At 41.4% G+C, this 19,303-nt stretch overlaps 2 protein-coding genes across 3 annotated transcripts in view; both read left to right on the top strand.

Moving 5' to 3' along the window:
• The window catches only part of TENT2 (terminal nucleotidyltransferase 2), a 63,628-nt gene extending 60,519 nt beyond the window's left edge, over window positions 1-3,109 (top strand). For both annotated transcript variants that reach the window (XM_068991928.1, XM_068991919.1), the window contains exon 15: window positions 1,769-3,109. In XM_068991928.1, coding sequence (XP_068848029.1) covers window positions 1,769-1,843 — 75 coding nt within the window. In that variant the 3' untranslated portion in view covers window positions 1,844-3,109. The remainder of the gene's footprint in view (window positions 1-1,768) is intronic.
• A 2,668-nt stretch (window positions 3,110-5,777) lies between these two features.
• CMYA5 (cardiomyopathy associated 5) overlaps window positions 5,778-19,303 on the top strand; it is a 98,535-nt gene continuing 85,009 nt past the window's right edge. The window contains exon 1 of the mRNA XM_068965538.1: window positions 5,778-5,926. Coding sequence (XP_068821639.1) covers window positions 5,778-5,926 — 149 coding nt within the window. The remainder of the gene's footprint in view (window positions 5,927-19,303) is intronic.

Below are 19,303 nucleotides of genomic sequence, written 5' to 3'. Positions count from 1 at the left end.
GCTTTGAAAATTAAAAAAAACAAGTATGTAATAGGAAAGAATAGCTCTGGTTCCTGTGATATGGAGCAATCAGTGGGGCACAGTAGGGACTTTATTACTTGAATTGAGAAATACTTTGCCTCCACAGAGATCTGACTCTGCTTTTACTCACATGGCTTTCACTTTGTGGATATAGCATTTTCACAGTGAGCTTATTAAGCTCTCAAAATGAATGAATAAAATTTAAAGGACTCCTTTCTCTCCTTAAAATGTCGGGGAACCTGTAGCTTTAGAAGACAGCCATGTCTGTTCCATGTTTTTCTTCTGTATACCCAATTGTAACAAGGAACTAGAGCTCCATTTTATCTTTATTTATATTTTAAGAAATAAAACAAAATGTGTGTGTGTGCACACACATTTTATATATATAAACTTTAGTCATATATATGTAGACTGTAGTTTATTCCTTAGCTCCCTAGTCCACAGAATGAATGAATAAATTCAATGATATTAATAAATTAATAAATATTAATAAATTTAATAAATATCAATGATTTTGCTAAGATTGGCTCCTAGCTTCCAGTAATTCAACAGTACAGAGTAAAAACACATTGATAGAAATATGTATTTTGAGACAGAGAGTGCTTCACAGAAGAAAGAGATCAAGGAATTTTAGAGGTTTAGTTTTTTTTGTTATCAAGACATCCAAGTAGATTTGATGATAATTAAAAATGCAAGTGTATCATATTAACAAGCTGTCCTTCAAATTAGGCCCTCTCAGTTTGTCAACCAGAATAGAAAATTTTAAATGAAATGGAATTCTTCATGGCAAACCAAGAATCAGATAGGGAATATTTTGTCTACCATATTAAATTGAGAACTCAAAAATAGCATTTCTACATTGTCATTCTTATTAATGAGTGTGCTTGCATGCATGCTAAGTCGCTTCAGTTGTGTCTGACTCTGCAACCCTGTAGACCATAGTCTGCCAGGCTGCTCTGTCCATGGGATTCTCCGGGCAAGAATACTATAGTAGATTGCCATGCCCTCCTCCAGGGGATCTTCCTGACCCAGGGTCGAGCCCGCATCTCTTAAGTCTCTTGTTTTGGCAGGTGGGTTCTTCACCACTAGCGCCACATGTCTTTACTTGTGATTGTTTAGGTATAAAACCAATATTTTTAGTCAGTTGAACAGTTGAAGTAAGAACAGACTCAAAGATTGCAGCCACATTTTTTGGTAGTGGGCCTAATTTTTAGCTTATAAACAAGCATTTCATTTTCCTTTTTTTCTTCTTAAAAATTCTATTCACTCTCCCAGATTCATTGTATAAAATACTTTATTTACTCTCCTTTATAAATACAATTTTTAATTGACAGAGCTTTCTAGATAGAAAATAAGCCAATCAAATAATTGAAGTAGTCTTTCCCTGCTCTCTCAAACCCAAAGGTTTTGTATTAATTACTTTCATATTTTAAATGACATCTAAATCTGTGAATAAATATTAATATTGTCCGTTGCTTGTTTTCTGTACCACCTGTGTGTACACTTCTTTATAAATGAATTCAAACTGTACAGATGTAAAGTTTTTAAATAACATTTTGTTTCAGATGACAGAAGCAATACTTTTACTCCTGTTAAAAACTTGAGAGATTAAAAGCATACACAAAAAAAGTCACCCCAAATTTTACTGCCTAGGGAAATCACTGTTAACATTCTAATAACTCCCCTTTCAGTCCTTTCTTTCACATATATTTTAGGTTTTAAGAATGATTTTTTCTTTCTCTTCCAGTCATGGCACAGATTGAAAAACAGAAAAGATTTGAACAGTATACTACCTTTAAGAGCTGCTATACTGAAAAGATAACTGGCCTCTATTTCTTAATAAAGAACAGTAGTAACATCATAATACGTTTTGTCTACCTTCATCGTGGTTTCTTTTTAATTGTTCTTGTTTTCATGTTTTATTCTTAAGAAGACATACTTATATAAAGAGTACATATTTTATTATGATGTTTCCTAATAAAACCCTTTGATTTAAAGATGTATTTTTGAAAATGTTTACATTGATGATTAGTAATATTATGGCATGAATTTTCAGGAGATCAGATAAAATATTTTTGGGGGAATTATCTGAACAAATAAAAGGTTTTTGCTATAACTTTTGTACCACATGCTAACACTGAAGAGACATGTGGACTTTTTTGGAAAGGGTCTGATTCCTACATCCTTAAAGTAGGACCTTCAATAGATGGTTTGTTGCCTAAGTCTGTTCTAGTGAAGTGAAAGTTTGAGTCAATTATTCAGTTACTTGAAGCAAAATGACATCTCTGATTTCATTGAAAGAACTACAGAGGCAGGAAATACTGGACAGTTGCCCTAAGCCCTCACTTGACTGATCAGGAAAGACTGAGGCTCTGGTTGTGTACATAATAGTATTTCATTAGTACCTCACATGCCTTTGGTGGACTCAAGATTGCTTTAAATTTTGTGTTGAGCAACAGTACATTTTGCACTAGTAATATGAGCACTAACTCTGTATTATACAGCAGTTAGGGAATTGTTTTGAAGAATTGGTTCAGTGTAGACATTTCCAAAAGATTAAGTTGTCTGTGCTTTATGATAACTTAGTGCAATATGCCCTTTGCTTTACTTCCCATTTTCCTGCTTTTATTTTTCCTCTGATATGAAGCAACAGAAACTGAAAGATCAAAATTGAGATTATATCCTATTGATAGATTCAGAGTTTTATCTGTGTATAATTATAGGATTGTAATCTAAACTGGAAGTTTTAGTAGTAAGCCACTATAAAATGTTCTAGATAAGACATAAAATTATTATAAACAAAAGCATAGCATTTGTAAAGGTTTCTTTTTTAGTATTTCTTTTCCACAAGAAGAAATAGTGGTGGCTGCTAAAAAAGCTACAGTGTTTATTAAGGTTGTTTTTGGTGTAAATATTTGTAAATTGGTCAGTGCCTGTAAATTTAAATATAAATAATCTTAAAAAACAGTTCTAACTTTTTCAGAAGGACTGTGTACAACTTTTTTTAGACCTGCTGTGGCACAGTTTGTTACCTCTAATGTATTTGGATTTTTTGCAGACCAATTCAAATGCTAAGACTTGCTTTTTGACTTGTAAAAGGTGCATATTTTCATTTTTTTCTTTTAAAATTTTGTATGATCAAATGGAATAAAGTTTATATATGAAAATTGTTGATATGTTTTTTTTCGGGGAGGGTTTGTTTTTTTCTGTGAAAGTCTTTACTTCTGAGATGAGATTGAGGGTGTAGTTCTCATCTGGAACTGAACTGAATCCGGTTATTGTGTGTAATTATTTAGATTATGCAGAGAATCTTGAAATCAAGTTCATTCTTAGTTAAGCCAACTAGCCACATCAGCACCTATTGCTCTGGCATTATTAGGAATGAAGCTTTCCACACAGATGAATTTTTCAGTTTACTAGTGATTAATGCTTTTGAAGTAATTAAGCTAATTTTTTTTCTGGAAATTTCTCTTAAATTTATCTTATACTGTGCAACTCTTCTTTATCAGAATGTGTTGGATTTAATTAATATTCTAGTAATGACTCCGGGTAATAATAAATAATAGCCATAGTACTCCATAATCCTGTGTAGCCCTCAGGTGTCTAGGGCATTATAGTGTTACATTCCTAGTAAAACCCCAGAATTTATCTTGGACATCTTTACCGACACTGTTTTCTCAGCTTTCAGTGACCACTGGCGGCCCCGTCTCAGTGCTCCTGCTTTTCAGCTGTATTGCTATAACAAATAGATCAAAATGTTAATAAATTTATACCCAATTATAAATCAGTACAAACTGGGTATTGTAAATCAATACCCAGTTGTAAATCAAAGCTAAGATTGTGTACTTGTGACTGCTAAATATGTCAGATAAGTGGTATGTCAATATATAAGAGAAGTTTTTAGGCTTTTAAATTGTTTTCAATATTTGTGTTGTGAATAATACACGCTTTTATTTTCTGTTTATGTTGATCTGGCCATTTCTGTTTATTTGCATTATTAAGAAAGTAGTGCTAGAAAGCTTAAAACATGCAGTTTGTACTGAAGTTCTAAATTTTGGATTGGTTTGAGCTAGGATCTTCACAAATCTTGTTGACTGTAGTTAGTGTTCCTAACAAATTTTGAGTTAAATGGAGGGAATACACAATGACTACCTGTGGTTTTGATTAGTATTTAATAGATTCCCATAGCTGTAATTGGTTCCTTTTTGTCCTAGTGAGCAGACATTTGGGATTACTAATGCAATATGTAAGAGAAGGCATATTTCTGATGTTAAAGCTGATTTAGTGAACGCTGGAAGACTGGACTCTGCTGTCTTCCCTCACATGGCCTCTAGCTGATGCTTCCGAACTGCATCTCAACTAGCTGCAGGTCTTTTGCTCACAGACCTAATGCACACACACAAGCTCATGTTAGTGGGGAATGCTGCCTAATTTACATTTATCATAGTTAACAACTCTATGAATAGAATTTGCTGTAATTAAAAATCAGTGTTAGCTCTTCTAGCCATAAAATCATCCTTATGAAAAAAAGTTTGTAAAGATATCTCTACTTGTACATAGCTGGTCTTGGTCCTGGTCTCTTCAGTGCAGGGGACAGTGATTAAGCACCTAATATGTGCTAAGTACTTTGCTAAGCGTCCATGCTTGTGAGAAATGGGGATAGTGGGACAAAGATGAGTAACAAACTTATGGTTTAGTGGAAGAAAGAGACACAAAACAATCTGAATATAGGATATGTGGGAACTTGAAGCAGGAGTATTGAACTTAAGTGGGGGATTCCAGAGAAGGGTATAGTCTTGAATGATGAGTATACAGGTAAATAAAGGCGGGAAGAAAGTTTCAGGGGAGAGGAATTTGTAAATAAAGACAGGACGGTGTGACTTGATATATGGTGGAACTCCTGACTTCTAAAGAAGAGAGGAGGCAGCTATGATGTGAGTTGTTAGCGTTTATCTTCCCAAGGAGCTTGGGCTTTAGTCCTAGAGCAGTGGAAAGCCATTGAAGTCTCTTAAGCGTGGGCATGTGATGATCTGGGCCTTTGGGTTGAATTTCAGACAAAACAGACTTTGGCCAATGTAGGGGAAATTATTCCTCTTCATAGTTTAAGATTTGTGGAGATAAAAGTTTCCTATCTGAATAATCCAGGGGTCACTGAGAAAGAGAACACACAGTTTATTGATTTGCAAATATAAAAGGAGACAAGGGTTCAAAACTGGGCTTTTGAAATGGGCAGACTTTGTCTCCCATTCGGTCGCTTTGCTAGCAAGGAGACCTTGAACAAGCTAGGTAGGCATCGGAGCTCTTCGGAGCCAAACCAGCAGCAGTCAAACCTACCGCAGCAGAGCTGGCGGGGCATAATTACGAGTGCCTGAACTAGTAGGAAGTGCTCTGCTCTGTAAGAGAATAGTTAGGTTGGGATAAGGGCCACTGAGTAGCTCAGCTCGGCCTCAAACCCAAACCCTACCGAACCCACTCTAGAGCAGAGGCAGGGGCCGGGTGCCCAAAGGCCCGCCAGGAAGCTGCCTGGACTGGGGCGGGGAGGGCCGGGGAAACTGGCAGACGCCGGGGAAGACAGAAGCCGAGCCCGGGCCCAGCTCGGTGGCGAAACCTCTTGACGCCTTCTATTTAAAGTCGCGGGGCCCACCCGCCCCCGGGAGGGAACCCGAGCCGCCGCGCCGGGCCGGAGGCGCCGTCAGAGCGAGAACAGCAGGCGCGGCGCGGGCGGCTCCGGCTCCAGCTCCGGCCCGGCGGGCGCGATGGCGAGCAGCGACGGCAGCCAGGCCGCGGAGAGCGCCCTCGGCGCCGACGAGGAGGAGATCCGGGCGCCGGACGCCGAGGAGCAGTCGGGGGGCGAGGAGGACGAGTCGGCCGCGGAGTCGGAGTCGGAGTCGGAGCCGGACGCCAGGTACGCGGGCCCCCGCTCAGGCCCGGGGGGCGGCCGCCGGGGGCGGGCAGGCGCTGCGCGGGCCGGCGCCGCACCCTGCCTCCCTCTTGGGCGCCCGCGTTCGTTTCCCTCGAGCTAAACGCGCCTTCTCTGGGGGCGCTGCCTTGCGAAGAGCTTGAAGGTGCTCGCTGTCAGCTGGAGTGACAGGCTCGCCTGCAGCGCCGAGTTCATCCCTCCCCACCCCTCCTCCTTCGTTACCGAACCCTCACCCCAGCCAGCTCCTTGTGACGTGCCGCTCTTGTTTATTCCCGGGGATTTACTTGGGTCCTGCCTCACTGCACAGTTGTGCAGAAACGTTTGTATTTGTCCCAAAGCCTAGGAACAATCTTTAAATCCTGAGCTAGGGGAGAAGAGAGTGTGGGGTCGGGGGGAGGCGGAGAAGGCTTTTCTGGAAACTTTGAACGACTGGAGCTCTCGTGAATGTCTAGTGCTGGCCTAAGTTGCTAGAAGACGGCTTCGTTTTGGTACAAAGGCCCATATATTCTCTGGAGAAAAGAAGTTTGAATTTTTGTCACCCCTGCTATTAAAATACTGTTTCTTGTTGTTGTTGTTGTTTGATTTTTTGGTCGCAAACACACGTGAACACAATTAGGAAATACTATCTACAGATGTGTCTCCCTCTATTTCCATCTCCCTGCCTTCTTTCTTGTAGCTTCTAAAATGACAGTAGCAGGAATCATCTCTCCTTGATTTGAATTTGGTTTTATTCTTCCTTGCTCTCTTTGAGTATGGGGTTTTATTGTTCGTTTTTAGTTTTAGGGTTTATCATTTGTTTGATTTTTGGTTTATCAGTCAGTCGTGTCGCTTCCTAAATCTGTTATTTCAGTAAATGGTTTGGTAGGTGACAGATGGATATGCATCACTGCAGAGAGCCCATGTCCCCCAAAGGGAAAAGTGCTCCCAACGGAGACCAGCAGCGCTGGAGCTGAAATCGCCTACAGCATGGCGCTGCTGAGGGTGAAGTGTCCCTCAGATAAGTCTGGAATGTCGGTTGCATGTTTACTAAGTGGGGAGCAGGCCCAGTCCCTGCCCTCAAAGACTTTCTGGAAGAAGTTAGGAAACAATATGGGGCCCGTGAGACGATGTGCTAGATACGTGAGAGCCGTAGGAAGGACAGCCCAGGGTGCTGTGGAAGGTCAGAAGAGTGTGTAGGTCTTGACTGCCTTCCACAGTAGTAGGCATGACGTGGGCCCTGGAGAACGGGCAAGAGGTGCAGGAAGGAGCAGCAGAAGAGAAGGCATCTGGGAGGTGGGGCAGGAGGGATGTGTGGTTCCTGGGCTGTACTGGGAAGGAACGTTCATCAATCCTAGCCTTGAGAGCCCTTTTCCTTTAGTGGTGTCCAGGCTCCCCCTATCCTTGCCCAACCAAAATTTGCCCGCAGAGAATCTCAAAACTTGTTTACGCTAAAAAGTGAGCAGCTGGGACTTCCCTGCTTGTCCAGTGGTTAAGACCACTGCAGGGGGTGCAGGTTTAATCCCTGGTCAGGGAACAAGATCCCACATGCCATGTGATGCACATAGCACCCCCCACCCCCCCCCAAAAAAATGTGAGCAGCTGACAGCAGTTCAGAGTACCACTTTGGTGTTGCGTTGCCTTTTGACAGAGATCAGGATCTTCAGGTGAAGATTTGATTTATCCACAGTAAGCTTCAGCCTGCTGTGACTACATATGGTAAGGTGGACACCAAGCCAAACAGAATGAGTAGAGTGGAGGGAAGCATGAGGGAAGAGGTAGGTGATGGTGGAGGTCTTGAAAACCATCCCATTAAAAAATTTTTGGGTTTGATGATGTAAGTAACAAGAAATCAGTAAACTTCTGAACAGGATTTAGAACAGAGTGGTATTATTGAGAAATGAGACTGACTGGCAGATTGAAAGGTTGGGTTAGGGGAGGGCTCAGATCAGAGAGGCAGAAGCAGAGAGAAAGGAGATGTGTAGGGGTTGCGCCACGGAGGGGGCGAGGGGTAAGGAAGTGGCAGCTGTCGCTCCTTTCAGGAGAGAGACGTCAGGCAGGAGGAACTCCTGGGAATTGGGAATCCCTAAATTTCTCCTGCCTTGAAGTGTGATCAAAACCCAAACCATTTTGGTGGGCATGAGTTTACAAATATGGCCTAAAGTTCTTTCTTCTGAGACTAGAATTGAGAGCTTGGAATATTCTCTAATTTATGGCAAGAATAAGGAGACAGTCTTCCTCTCAGCTCCTCCATTGAAGTTTTACAATTAAGAGAGGGGTCCCTTACTCTTTATCAGGCTTAGGTGCTAGGTGTTTGCATATGCTTTCTCATTTTACCTTACCTATTTTTTAAAATGTTTTATTTAATTAATTAATCCACCTATTTGGCTGTGCCAGGTCTTGGTTGTGTCATGTGGGACCTAGTTCCCTGACCAGGGATTGAACACTGGCCCCTTGCTCTGGGACTGTAGACTGCCAGCCGCTGGACCACCAAGAAGTCCCTGTTTTCTCATTTTAAACCCTCCCAGCCACACTGAGAGGTAACTGCCCTGCTACATGTGAGAAATCTGAGGCTTTACCTATTTACTGAGGTATAAGGTAGGAAAATACTGGGCCTGTTTACTGTCAGCCACTGTTAGACTTCCACCACCTTCCTTCTTTTGGAGGAGAGACACTTCCTTGCAATAAGGAAACTTGAATGGCTCCAACTAGCTTTTATGTGAAAAGATTATTAGAGGAAAAGGAAAGATCTCTTCTTTTGGAATAACAGTGTAAGTTTTTCTCTTCTTGAATGGAAACATTGCATTTCGTTAAGCGATCAGAACTATTCGCAGAAGATGAATTGCAAACGGATTTATTTAAATTGAGAGTTACATGAAAGTAACTGAATAGAAATAGCTTAAATAATAACAAATGATTGATTATGGCATCTCTTTGATGTGGAATTATTAAACCATTTTAAAAATGTTACTTATGAAGGGTTCTAACATTATGGCAAGTGCATATAGTATTTGAAAAAAATTTTGTATAATTTAGAATCTCACTATAAAGTAAATTATGTATTGGAAAAAGGCTTAAAAGGTTAGTAAAGGTTAACCTAATAGCATAATAAAGGTTATAGTAACTTATTAACCTTAAGGTTAAAAAAAGTTAGTAGTGCTTGTCTCTGAGTCATGAGATAATGTCAACTAAACTTTTGTTTTTATCTATATTTTTTGTTGTTTCTCTAATGAACAGATAGTGCACTTTATTATTAGAAAAAAAACTTCACTTTTTAAAATTTGAAAGATACAAAGCATCATCTGATTGTGTATCTTCTTTGTCCTTCCAGGAATAATATATAGAATTATCTATAGCCACCTTTGAATCCTGGGGGGGGGGGGGGGGAATCACTTTTAATTTTAAAGTAAAAAAAGATAACCATTACACACACCAGTACTTATACTGGATCAGAGAGTTATCCTTCTGATGTATCATTCAGTGATACGAATATTGTTGGCAGGGAGAAGCCTGAGTGGAAACTCTGTTTTGCCATTCCATCATGGGCAAATTCTCTATCCTCTCTGAGCACCGTATTTCTCATCTGTAAAACAGGATAATTTTACAGATGTATGCAAAGGGGTAATTAGTGATAATTCCTAATTAGTGACAATTCATAAAGTCATAGAATTAAATAAGCTATATGGACATGTGTAAGAGTGCTTTGCCTTTAGAAGGTTCCCAGTAAGTTGTAGAATCATTATTGGCAGTAAAGGTACCTTCTCTCCACCATTCATCAATGAGGGGAGAAAGGTATCTCTATTTTCAGTATGAGAAATGGTCTTGTTCCACTTGGCTTTCCTGTATTCATTCATTCGCTAAACATTCATGGAATGCCTAGTTATAGCCCTGGACCATGATGGGGATACAGTGATTGCTAAAATTACATTACTGTCCTCAAGGTGAAGAAACAGATGAACATAATTATGTCATTAACTGTTAAATGAAATTTAAAGAACAAAGGTGTGTATGAAATACCTCAGAGTAGGTGGGAAGTCCTGGGGTCTGTCTTGCCTACAGGGATCAGGAAAGGCTTCATCCCAGGCCTTTTAGCAGCATCTTCAAATCATAATGAAGTGCCCAGAGGGCTCATTGATTGTGAGTGTTAGAAAAAGATTTTCATATTGCTAAAACCTCATACAAAATTTGTATGTTAAAAGCGTCTCTATAAAACCTGCAGGATTTGAGAGCTAGGAGAGGCTATAGAAACATCTTTTCCCAACCAGTCCTTTTACACTCAGAAACTGAGTGTCAGGGAATATTTGTTTGAAGTCACATAACTTTTTAGCCACAGAATTAGGACTCAATCCAGGTGTTTAGACTCCAGTGTTCATTTGTTTATTCATTCAACGACTATATATTGAACTCCTATTATGTGCCAGGCACTTACCAGGCACAGAGGATATAGTAGTGAACAAAAGGAACCAAGTAAGTCCCTGCCCTCCTGGGAATGGCTTTCCAGGTTGGGGAGACAAATAAACAAATATGTGGTATGTCAGGTGGCATTAAGTGATAGGAGGACAGATACAGCAAAGAAGGGCTGTGCTATTTTGGATCAGGGGGTGAAGAAAGCCTCTTTGAGGAGGTGACATTTGAGTAGAGACTGAAGAATGAGTATTCTAGTCAAAGAGGAGAGCTGGTGCAAGGGCACGGGGCAGGGATGTTTGCGGCTTGTTCGAGGAACACAGGGAGGTCAGATTGCGGGGGCAGATATATATGGGGAGAGTGATGGGAAATGAGTCTAAAAGGTGGTGGGGTTGCAAATCGTGGAGGACTTTGTAGGCCATGGTAAGTTCTTCAGATTTTGTTCTGCGTGAAATAGGAAGCTGGGTTCTGCCTACCATACCACTCGGTGCAGAAAAGAAAAACATAGGGAGGGCGTTATCCCATTAAATAGTAAGCATCTCTATATATTCATATACTCACTGAACACCTGTTGGGTGCCAAATGCTATACTAAATGTTTGAAGTTTATGGTCTCCAGTGTGGAGGGAGATATGTAAATAGACATTTATGATTTTTGTATTTTTGTGACTGTAGTCTGACGAAGCGTGGCTTTTGGTCTTTCTCACTGATCAGTGGGGCTTCCCTTGTGGCTGAGGTGGTAAAGAATCCGCCTGCAATGCAGGAGACCCAGGTTTGATCCCTGGGTCAGGAAGATCCCCTGGAGAAGGGGATGGCAACCTACTCCAGTATTCTAGCCTGGGAAATCTCATGGACAGAGGAACCTAGCACACTACTTTCCATGGCGTCGCAAAGAATTGGACACGACTAAGTGACTAACACTTTCACAGATCACTTGGACATTTTTCAGAATTTTTGTTTTGGATCTTTTCTGCTGGTCAGTTTTAATTTCTGTATTTAAGCACAGAGGGTTTTTGTTGTAGCAGTACCCAAAACTTAAAGATTACCTTCATTTGCAGCTTGAAGTGAAGTGAAGTTGCCCAGTCGTGTCCAACTCTTTGCAACCCCATGGACTATAGCCCACCAGGCTCCTCGGTCCATGGAATTCTCCAGGCAAGAATACTGGAGTGGGTTGCCATTTCCTTCTCCCTCTCTTCCCAATCCAGGGATCGAACCCGGGTTTCCTGCCTTGTAGGCAAACGCTTTACCATCTGAGCTACCAGGGAAGCTTAGTGCCTGTTTGAAAAGGTCTGCAAAGCTGATAGAATTTAAATTATTAGTGACATTTATGTTGAATTAGTCGTTATAAGAAACAACCCTATCGGAAGGTGAGGTGAGTTTGTAAATGGTTTTATCAGTGTGGAGCACTCCGTTGCCATGTATCTATTTATATGACATCTCCCACTGCTGTGCTTACCTAGGTGTTTTGACAAGGGTGTTATTTGAGACAGCCCTCTTTTGAGGTCAGTGGAAAGGGCTGAGACGGGACGGGTGACTGCTTAGGATGCCAGAGCCTGAGGGAGGAGAGAAGATAAAACAGAGGCTCTTGAAGCCAGGAATTGAAGAGCTATTTAAGTGTTGGCTGCATGGGTATTACATGCCCTTGGTGACACTTTGACTTAATATAGGGGACTACAGAAAGAGCTGGATTTTTCTTTTCCTTTGAAACAGCAAATCTACTAAAATGTAGCACATTAACTGATAGAACTTTCCCGAAAAAAATAAAAGGTGTCTTATCTTCCTGGCATATTCTGGACATAGGCTCAGTGAAAGCCTTGACTCATATCAGACAGTGTAACCAAATCTCCCTTCCTTCCTACTCCAAAACTTAGAGAATCCAGTATTTCTGTTGGATAATAAAATCACTATAATGTGAACCACATGTATAATTTAAAATTTTTAATTTAAATTTATATTAAAAAGTAAAAAGAAAAAGGTGAAATTAATTTTAATGTTTATTTAACTCAATATCCAAAGTATTATCATTTCAACATGTAATCAATATAAAAACTCTTAATAGGATTTTTTTTTGTATGCAAATTCCTGAAATGTGTGTTTTACATTTATAGCACATCTCAATTCTTGCCCCTCCAACTCCCCCACCCCCAGAGCGACATTTCAAGTGATCAGGAGCCACAGATGGCTAATGGATACCGTACTGGACAAGAATGAACTGGGTAATACCTGGAAACCCACTAACTTCACTGGGAATCCAGAGAACTGTTCATTGATAACAAATTCTATATGCTTGGCCCTATGATACGCATGAGGGACCTAAGTGATTGGATGGCACAATTCCTTCCAAAGAAGCTCACAGCCTGGTGAGGAGAAGCAGTTAATTTCAACATAATATCATAAGCACTACACTAAGGGCATTAACAAATGAATAGAGAAAAGACATATATTCTTCTTGAAATGAAATGTAGAAAGATTCTGCCCAGGTGATCCTGAAGCTAGGCAGAAAGATATTCCAGACACAATGTGTGGTTACATGTCCTTTAGTTCCTGGCTCTGCTCTTGTGCTGATTCCTGCTCTGTCTCAGCTTGCTTTTCTTCATCCAGAATCACGTAGGATCTTCAGGACTGGGAATATTTGTTGAACTAATAAGTTAACATTATGAATAAATGAGTGAATGGATGAGTAGGTGAATGCAAGTCATCCAGACTCCCTCAAGAAGCACATTTAGTTGGGATGTTGAACCTGTTAGATAGACTTTCATTACTTGCTGATCATTCACTTTTCCACTGACAGTAGCCAGGGACTCTGGAAACACAATAGCTTGGAGGGGACAGTGACAAGTACCAAGGATTGTTCAATTAGGATGTCTGTGGTTATCATTTCCCCCTTCTGTGACCTGCTGGGAAACCTCCCCTAAACTAACCTTTGAGCCAGATCATAGATGGACGGATAAGAATAGGCTTTACTCTTTGCCCAGAGTAAAGTCCTCTATTAAGGCAACTGGAATGTACTCAGTTCCAAAATTCCATGTCCTGGTCTGATAAAGTCTAAGATAGATGGGAAGATTAATTGATGCTGCCAAACTCTAAACACTCAAAGCCCTCTCATGGAGCCACTACTATGTTTTCTTAGTTTGGGTAAACTTCTCTTTACAAAAAAAAAAAAATACACAGCTAAACCGAAAGTTTCATTGATCACAAATTTCTTCTTATTGGCTGAGTTCACTAGGACACTTAAAATTGTTGAGTTGTAAATGAAATTAATTTCCTCCTATTATGAATTTGTAAAATTGACATTTATTAAGAGAAACATAGAGTGCTGGATGGTGAGCAGCAGTTCGGCAAAAAACTGCAAGAGAAATCAAGTCATGGAGGAAGTGCACGGCATACCTCAAGGGACCACATGGGAAGGTCAAGGAAGAGAGACAGGCAGAATCTGAGATACAAGCCTTTATTAGGTCTATGAATAGAATGGTGTGGGTTCTTGGGCTAAGGTTGGAGCTGTCAATTTAAACCAAAATGAGTGGGACTTTGGTTAACTTCACAGGGGTCTTTTCTAAGGTGTGCATAAAGGAGAAGGCCCTGGAAGGAGGGGGTGATGATTGATCACAAGAACTGTTGGGAAAGTCATATCAGAAATTTACTCTGAGGATTGTCTCCAGGGTATGTTCTTGCATGAGGAGGTTGTTACCGGTTTAAGGCCCCTTTAGGCCACTTGGAACAAAATGGACGCAGGAGGAGCAATGCCACAGTGTAGCTTTGCCACATTTGAGGCGCCTTGAATTTCAGAAACGTAAGAAAAGGCTCATTCATTCAACAAATAATTTTTGAGGGCCTATTGTGTGCAAAGCAAAGTAAATTAGACTTGGAATGGTGTTGGAGAGGACTCTTGAGAGTCCCTTGGACGGCAAGGAGATCAAACCAGTTGATCATAAAGGAAAGCAACACTGAATATTCATTGGAAGGACTGATGCTGAAGCTGAAACTCCAATACTTTGGCCACCTGATGTGAAGAACTGGCTCATTGGAAAAGACCCTGATGCTGGGGAAGACTGAAGGCAGGAGAAGAAGGGGACGACAGAGGATGAGATGGTTGGATGGCATCACTGACTCAATGGACATGAATCTGAGAAAACTTAGATCTGAGCAAACTCAGGGAGGTTAGTGAAGCACCAGGAAGCCTGGCGAGCTGCAGTCCATGGGGTACAGAGAGTCAGACATGACTTGGTGACTGGACAACAACACCAATTACAACAACTGGAAGAGTGAAGGAAACAGAGTTCCTAACCTTTAGAATTTAGTCTCTGGAGAGGGCAGACATTAAACAAATCATTTCCCAAGTAATTAGTTGAAGTGAATGTGTTGGTAAAATGAACTGGGCCTGGAGAGCAGAGGCAGGATTCTGATAGGATACTGGTCCTTCAAGTCCTCGTCTCTGAAGCCTCCTTGCTCATTTCCCTGGGAGTTTTCCGTCAGTCTCCAAGTCATCTTGCTAGCAAAGTCTCTTATCTGCCTACAGTAGAAGGCGTCATTGCCCTGTGGTCCAAATATTGTAGGAAAGCCTGGCTGCTGATACTTATGCTAGACAGGGCTTTAGCACCATTTCCCTGACCTGTTTATGTTTCTGATGAGTGAACAAGAGACCCAGAGAAGGAAGGGAAACCAACATCAACTCGAGGACAAGACAGCCTATTCCCCGCACAGTCACTTGTTTGTTTGGGTTATTTCCACAGTAGCTCTGCGATAGAGGTATTGTTTTCACCCCCATTTGATGGACCAGAAAAGGGAATCTTGAGTAATTTACCTAACGTCAGATGGCTAATAAGTATCCTAGGATTATGACCCTAGTCTATTGCCAGAGCCAGTGCTGGAGCTCTCGTGAGTTCAGTGCTCATCTCAAGAATATACACACATCTGTTTGTATTAGCCAGTTTCTTTTTTTTATTAGTGTATAAATTTACTTCAAAAAATATTTATTTCAGTTTACTTCTCCTTTTATAAGCAAAGCATGAAAGAAAGCCCCAGATAATCTATGTAGTAGCTAATCCTAACTAGCACCTCAGCTAGTTTAAGTTTCCTAATATGTAATAGGGAGAGTAGGACTTACGTTTAAAAATAGCTGTTAGGCGATACTGTGTGCTTGAATTTTCGTAAGGTCAAACATAGCAACACCAAAATAACTTTGCTGCATGCTCTCTGGGATCGTATGATAAATGTTCAGTAGATGTTTACTTATAATATCTATACAGTTCAGAGTCTCTGTTTAAAAGACAGAATCTGCATTTGAGTTAGCATGATACACTCTGAAATTTTCATGTTTAGTATTTTTTGTTTTTTTCAAGAGAGAATGAGGATAGAGAGTGAGACAACAGTCTGTCTCTTCTTAGAGTTTTGGGATCTCCATGAAGGACTTCAGTAACTTCTCTCTTCACCCAGCACCGTTTTGGGCATAACCCAGATTACAATGCAAAAACACTTGATATGATTGAAAAGACCTGGTTTACATTTCTGGCTCTGCCATTTATCAACCATGTGACTTGGGGCAAGATAGCCTTTCTTGGAACCCCATAGCTCCCAAGGCCTTACCTGGCTTGCTCACTTCTTGGCTCATCTGTACCCTTCCTCTGTGTTCACTGCATTCCAGCCACGCTGGCTTCTTTCTGAACGTCCTGTGTGCTGTGCTAAGACTGTTCCTGCCTCCTGGAACTTGCTGTTTTCTCTTCCTGGGACCCTTCTTCCCCAGATCCATTTCAGCACAAATGCCACTTTCTTCAAGAGGCTTGCACGCTAGACAGCCTGCCCAGCGGGCTGTCTTCCTGTCTTTGCTATCCCGTCGTTCACTGTTCAGCATTGCTCTTCATGGCACCGATCACTGTCTGAACGGTGCGTTTTTGTGTATCTGTTCGTTTTGCTCCCGCTGGAGTGGGAACTGCATGAGAGCAGGGTCTTGCTTCTCTTCTCTGCTGCATCCCCAGCAGCTTGAGCGAAGTGTCAGGCACACAGTAGGTGCTTAAGAAATGGTGGTTAGGTGAGGGATTGCACAACAAAATGTTATACTCCAGGATCTCAGGTTTCCTCCTCTCAGATGGATACCACTTAGATTCTTAGGTGACAAAACAGGGGCATGGAGAATGAGAACTGAGAGTGGGCTTTGAATTTGGAAAATGAAAGTCAATAGGAGAGGTTAATGGTGTAGAAATGCAAATGTCTTTGAGAAAGTTGATAGTTTAAACCTATCAGCATCTATTTTATTTTTTATATTTTAAAAATTTTTTAACTTAAATTTATTTAATTGGAGGCTAATTACTTTACAATATTGTGTTGGTTTTGCCATACCTCAACATGAATCCACCACGGGTGTACACGTGTTCCCCATCCTGAACCCCCTACCTCCCTCCCCGTATCATCCCTCTGGGTCATCCCAGTGCACCAGCCCCGAGCATCCTGTATCCTGCATCGAACCTGGGCTGGCAATTCATTTCTTATATGATATTATACATGTTCAGCATCTATTTTAGATTGAATTCCCTTCGGGACAAATCCCTTCAAATGTAGAATCTAAAAGACTGTCCTGAGAGAAGAGGGGACAGGAAGGGGAAAGAGAGCGCTTGGAAGAGGAGTGAGAGGGCACAGCAGGCACGCTGGCACTGTGGCTGTGGCCCTGTCTGTCCTGCTCAGCGGAGAGAGCTGAGGGGACAGCTGCAAAGGGCAGCTTTCTCCAAACTCACGGCCTCAGAGCACTTGCGGCCCTGAGAGGGAGTGATCCTCTTATTTCCTTAACTCCTTAGAGATTCCAGGATACAGGAGAGGCATGGGGGTGAGGAGAAAGCATACACAAAGTTAGCAGTGTTGATATCTGAACTAAAATTGCCTGGTAACCAAATGTGTAGTTCAGTTGGCCTGAAACTGCAACTCACATTGGGGCTTGAACACGTGGATAGGGACTGAAATGCAGCCAAAACTCAGATTGGGATCTGAACTCCTGTCTTTCGTTGACATCACACACTTGGTCTCAGGACTTGCTGAAGTTCAGGTTCTTTCTCTCAGTACAGAAGGAATTCATCGAGACACAGAGTAATACGTAAGAAGTAGATTCATTTAGAGAGATACACAGCCCATAGACAGAATGCAATGCATCTCAAAGGTGAAATATAGGGTGGTTGGTTTTGGGGGGTTGGATAATTTCATAGGCTAATGAGTGGGAGGATTATTCTAGCTATCTTGGAGAAGGGGTGGAGATTTCCAGGATTTGGGCCACCATCCACTCTTTGGCCTTTTATGGTCAGCCTTGAAACTGCCATGGCATTGATGAGTGTGTCATTTAATGTGTTAATGTATTACAATGAGCATATAATGAGACTCAAGATCTACTGGGAGTCGAGTCTTTCTCCATCTTGGACCTAATTGGGTATAACCAGTTTATGTTGCATCCTCAAGGGTTATGTCATTCTTTTAAAGATTGTGCCCTGCCCTCTTCCCTCCTATTTCAGGCTGATAGAATCAGGACTCTAATTTTATTTATATATTGATGCTTTGAAGGAAAATCCTCATGGAATCCCTGGATAGCAACCTAGATTGTTGACAGGGAGATGCAGGACCAAGGCAGAGGACTGCCAGCATCAGTCAGGGCCTTATCATCTGAATAACTTACAATATTCAACAACCTACTTTATCTTGGAGGAAAATGGCAAGAAATGGCAGCCACTTCTTAAGGTTATTCTGTTTCTCTTTGCTCCAATTCCTACTTGCTGCTCAGCCTGCTAAAGTTTCCACTTGTCAATCCAATAAATTGCTGTGGAACTGAGTTTGGATAGTTTAAGAATTTAAAATCATGAATTCAGAAACCCAAGCTTTAGTAACAATACTGCCACTGAACAAGTGCCTTACGTAAGCAGAGCCTTAAGTAAGTGATTTTCTCTAGGTGAAGGTGCTGCTTTGGGTTTTAGAATATGTCAGTCAGGGTTTTCAGTTGCAATAGAAACTACCTGTGACAGATTTAAGGAGAAAATGGTTTTATTCGAAGAATATTGGTAGCTCACAGAATCATGAGAACTGTGGAAAAGTAGGTTTAGGCAGTCAGGAACAACCTATAAAACCATGCCTTAAAACTGATCCAGTGAACTGTACAACATAATTATAAAAAAGACAAATAATCCAGCTTTAATATGGGCAAAGGATCTGAAGCAACACTTCTCCAAGGAAGATATACAAATGTCCAATAAGCACATGGACAGATGCTCACCGCCATTAGCTATCAGGGAAATATAAACCAGAACCACAATAAGGTACTGCTTCATACCTGCTTCAGTTCAGTTCAGTCGCTCTGTTGTGTCTGACTCTTTGCAACCCCATGAACTGCAGCACGCCAGGCCTCCCTGTCCATCACCAACTCCCAGAGTCCACCCAAACCCATGTCCATTGAGTTGGTGATGCCATCCAACCATCTCATCCTCTGTTGTCCCCTTCTCCTCCTGCCCTCAATCTTTCCCAGCATCAGGGACTTTTCAAATGAGTCAGCTCTTTGCATCAGGTGGCCAAAGTATTGAAGTTTCAGCTTCAACATCAGTCCTTCCAGTGAACTCCCAGGACTGATCTGCTTTAGGATGGACTGGTTGGATCTCCTTGAAGTCCAAGGGACTCTCAAGAGTCTTCTCCAACACTGCAGTTCAAAAGCATCAATTCTTTGGCACTCAGCTTTCTTTACAGTCCAACTCTCACCATCCATACATGACTACTGGAAAAACCATAGCCTTGACTAGACCGACCTTTGTTGGCGAAGTAATGTCTCTGCTTTTGAATATGCTATCTAAGTTGGTCATAACTTTCCTTCCAAGGAGTAAGTGTCTTTTAATTTCATGGCTGCAGTTACCATCTGCAGTGATTTTGGAACCCCCCAAAATAAAGTCTGACACTGTTTCCACTGTTTCCCCATCTATTTGCCATGAAATGATGGGACCAGATGCCATGATCTTCGTTTTCTGAATGT

This window comes from Capricornis sumatraensis, chromosome 2 (assembly GCF_032405125.1).
Source record: "Capricornis sumatraensis isolate serow.1 chromosome 2, serow.2, whole genome shotgun sequence".
NCBI classification, from domain to species: domain Eukaryota; kingdom Metazoa; phylum Chordata; class Mammalia; order Artiodactyla; family Bovidae; genus Capricornis; species Capricornis sumatraensis.
This window is presented reverse-complemented; position numbering and strand designations above follow the sequence as displayed.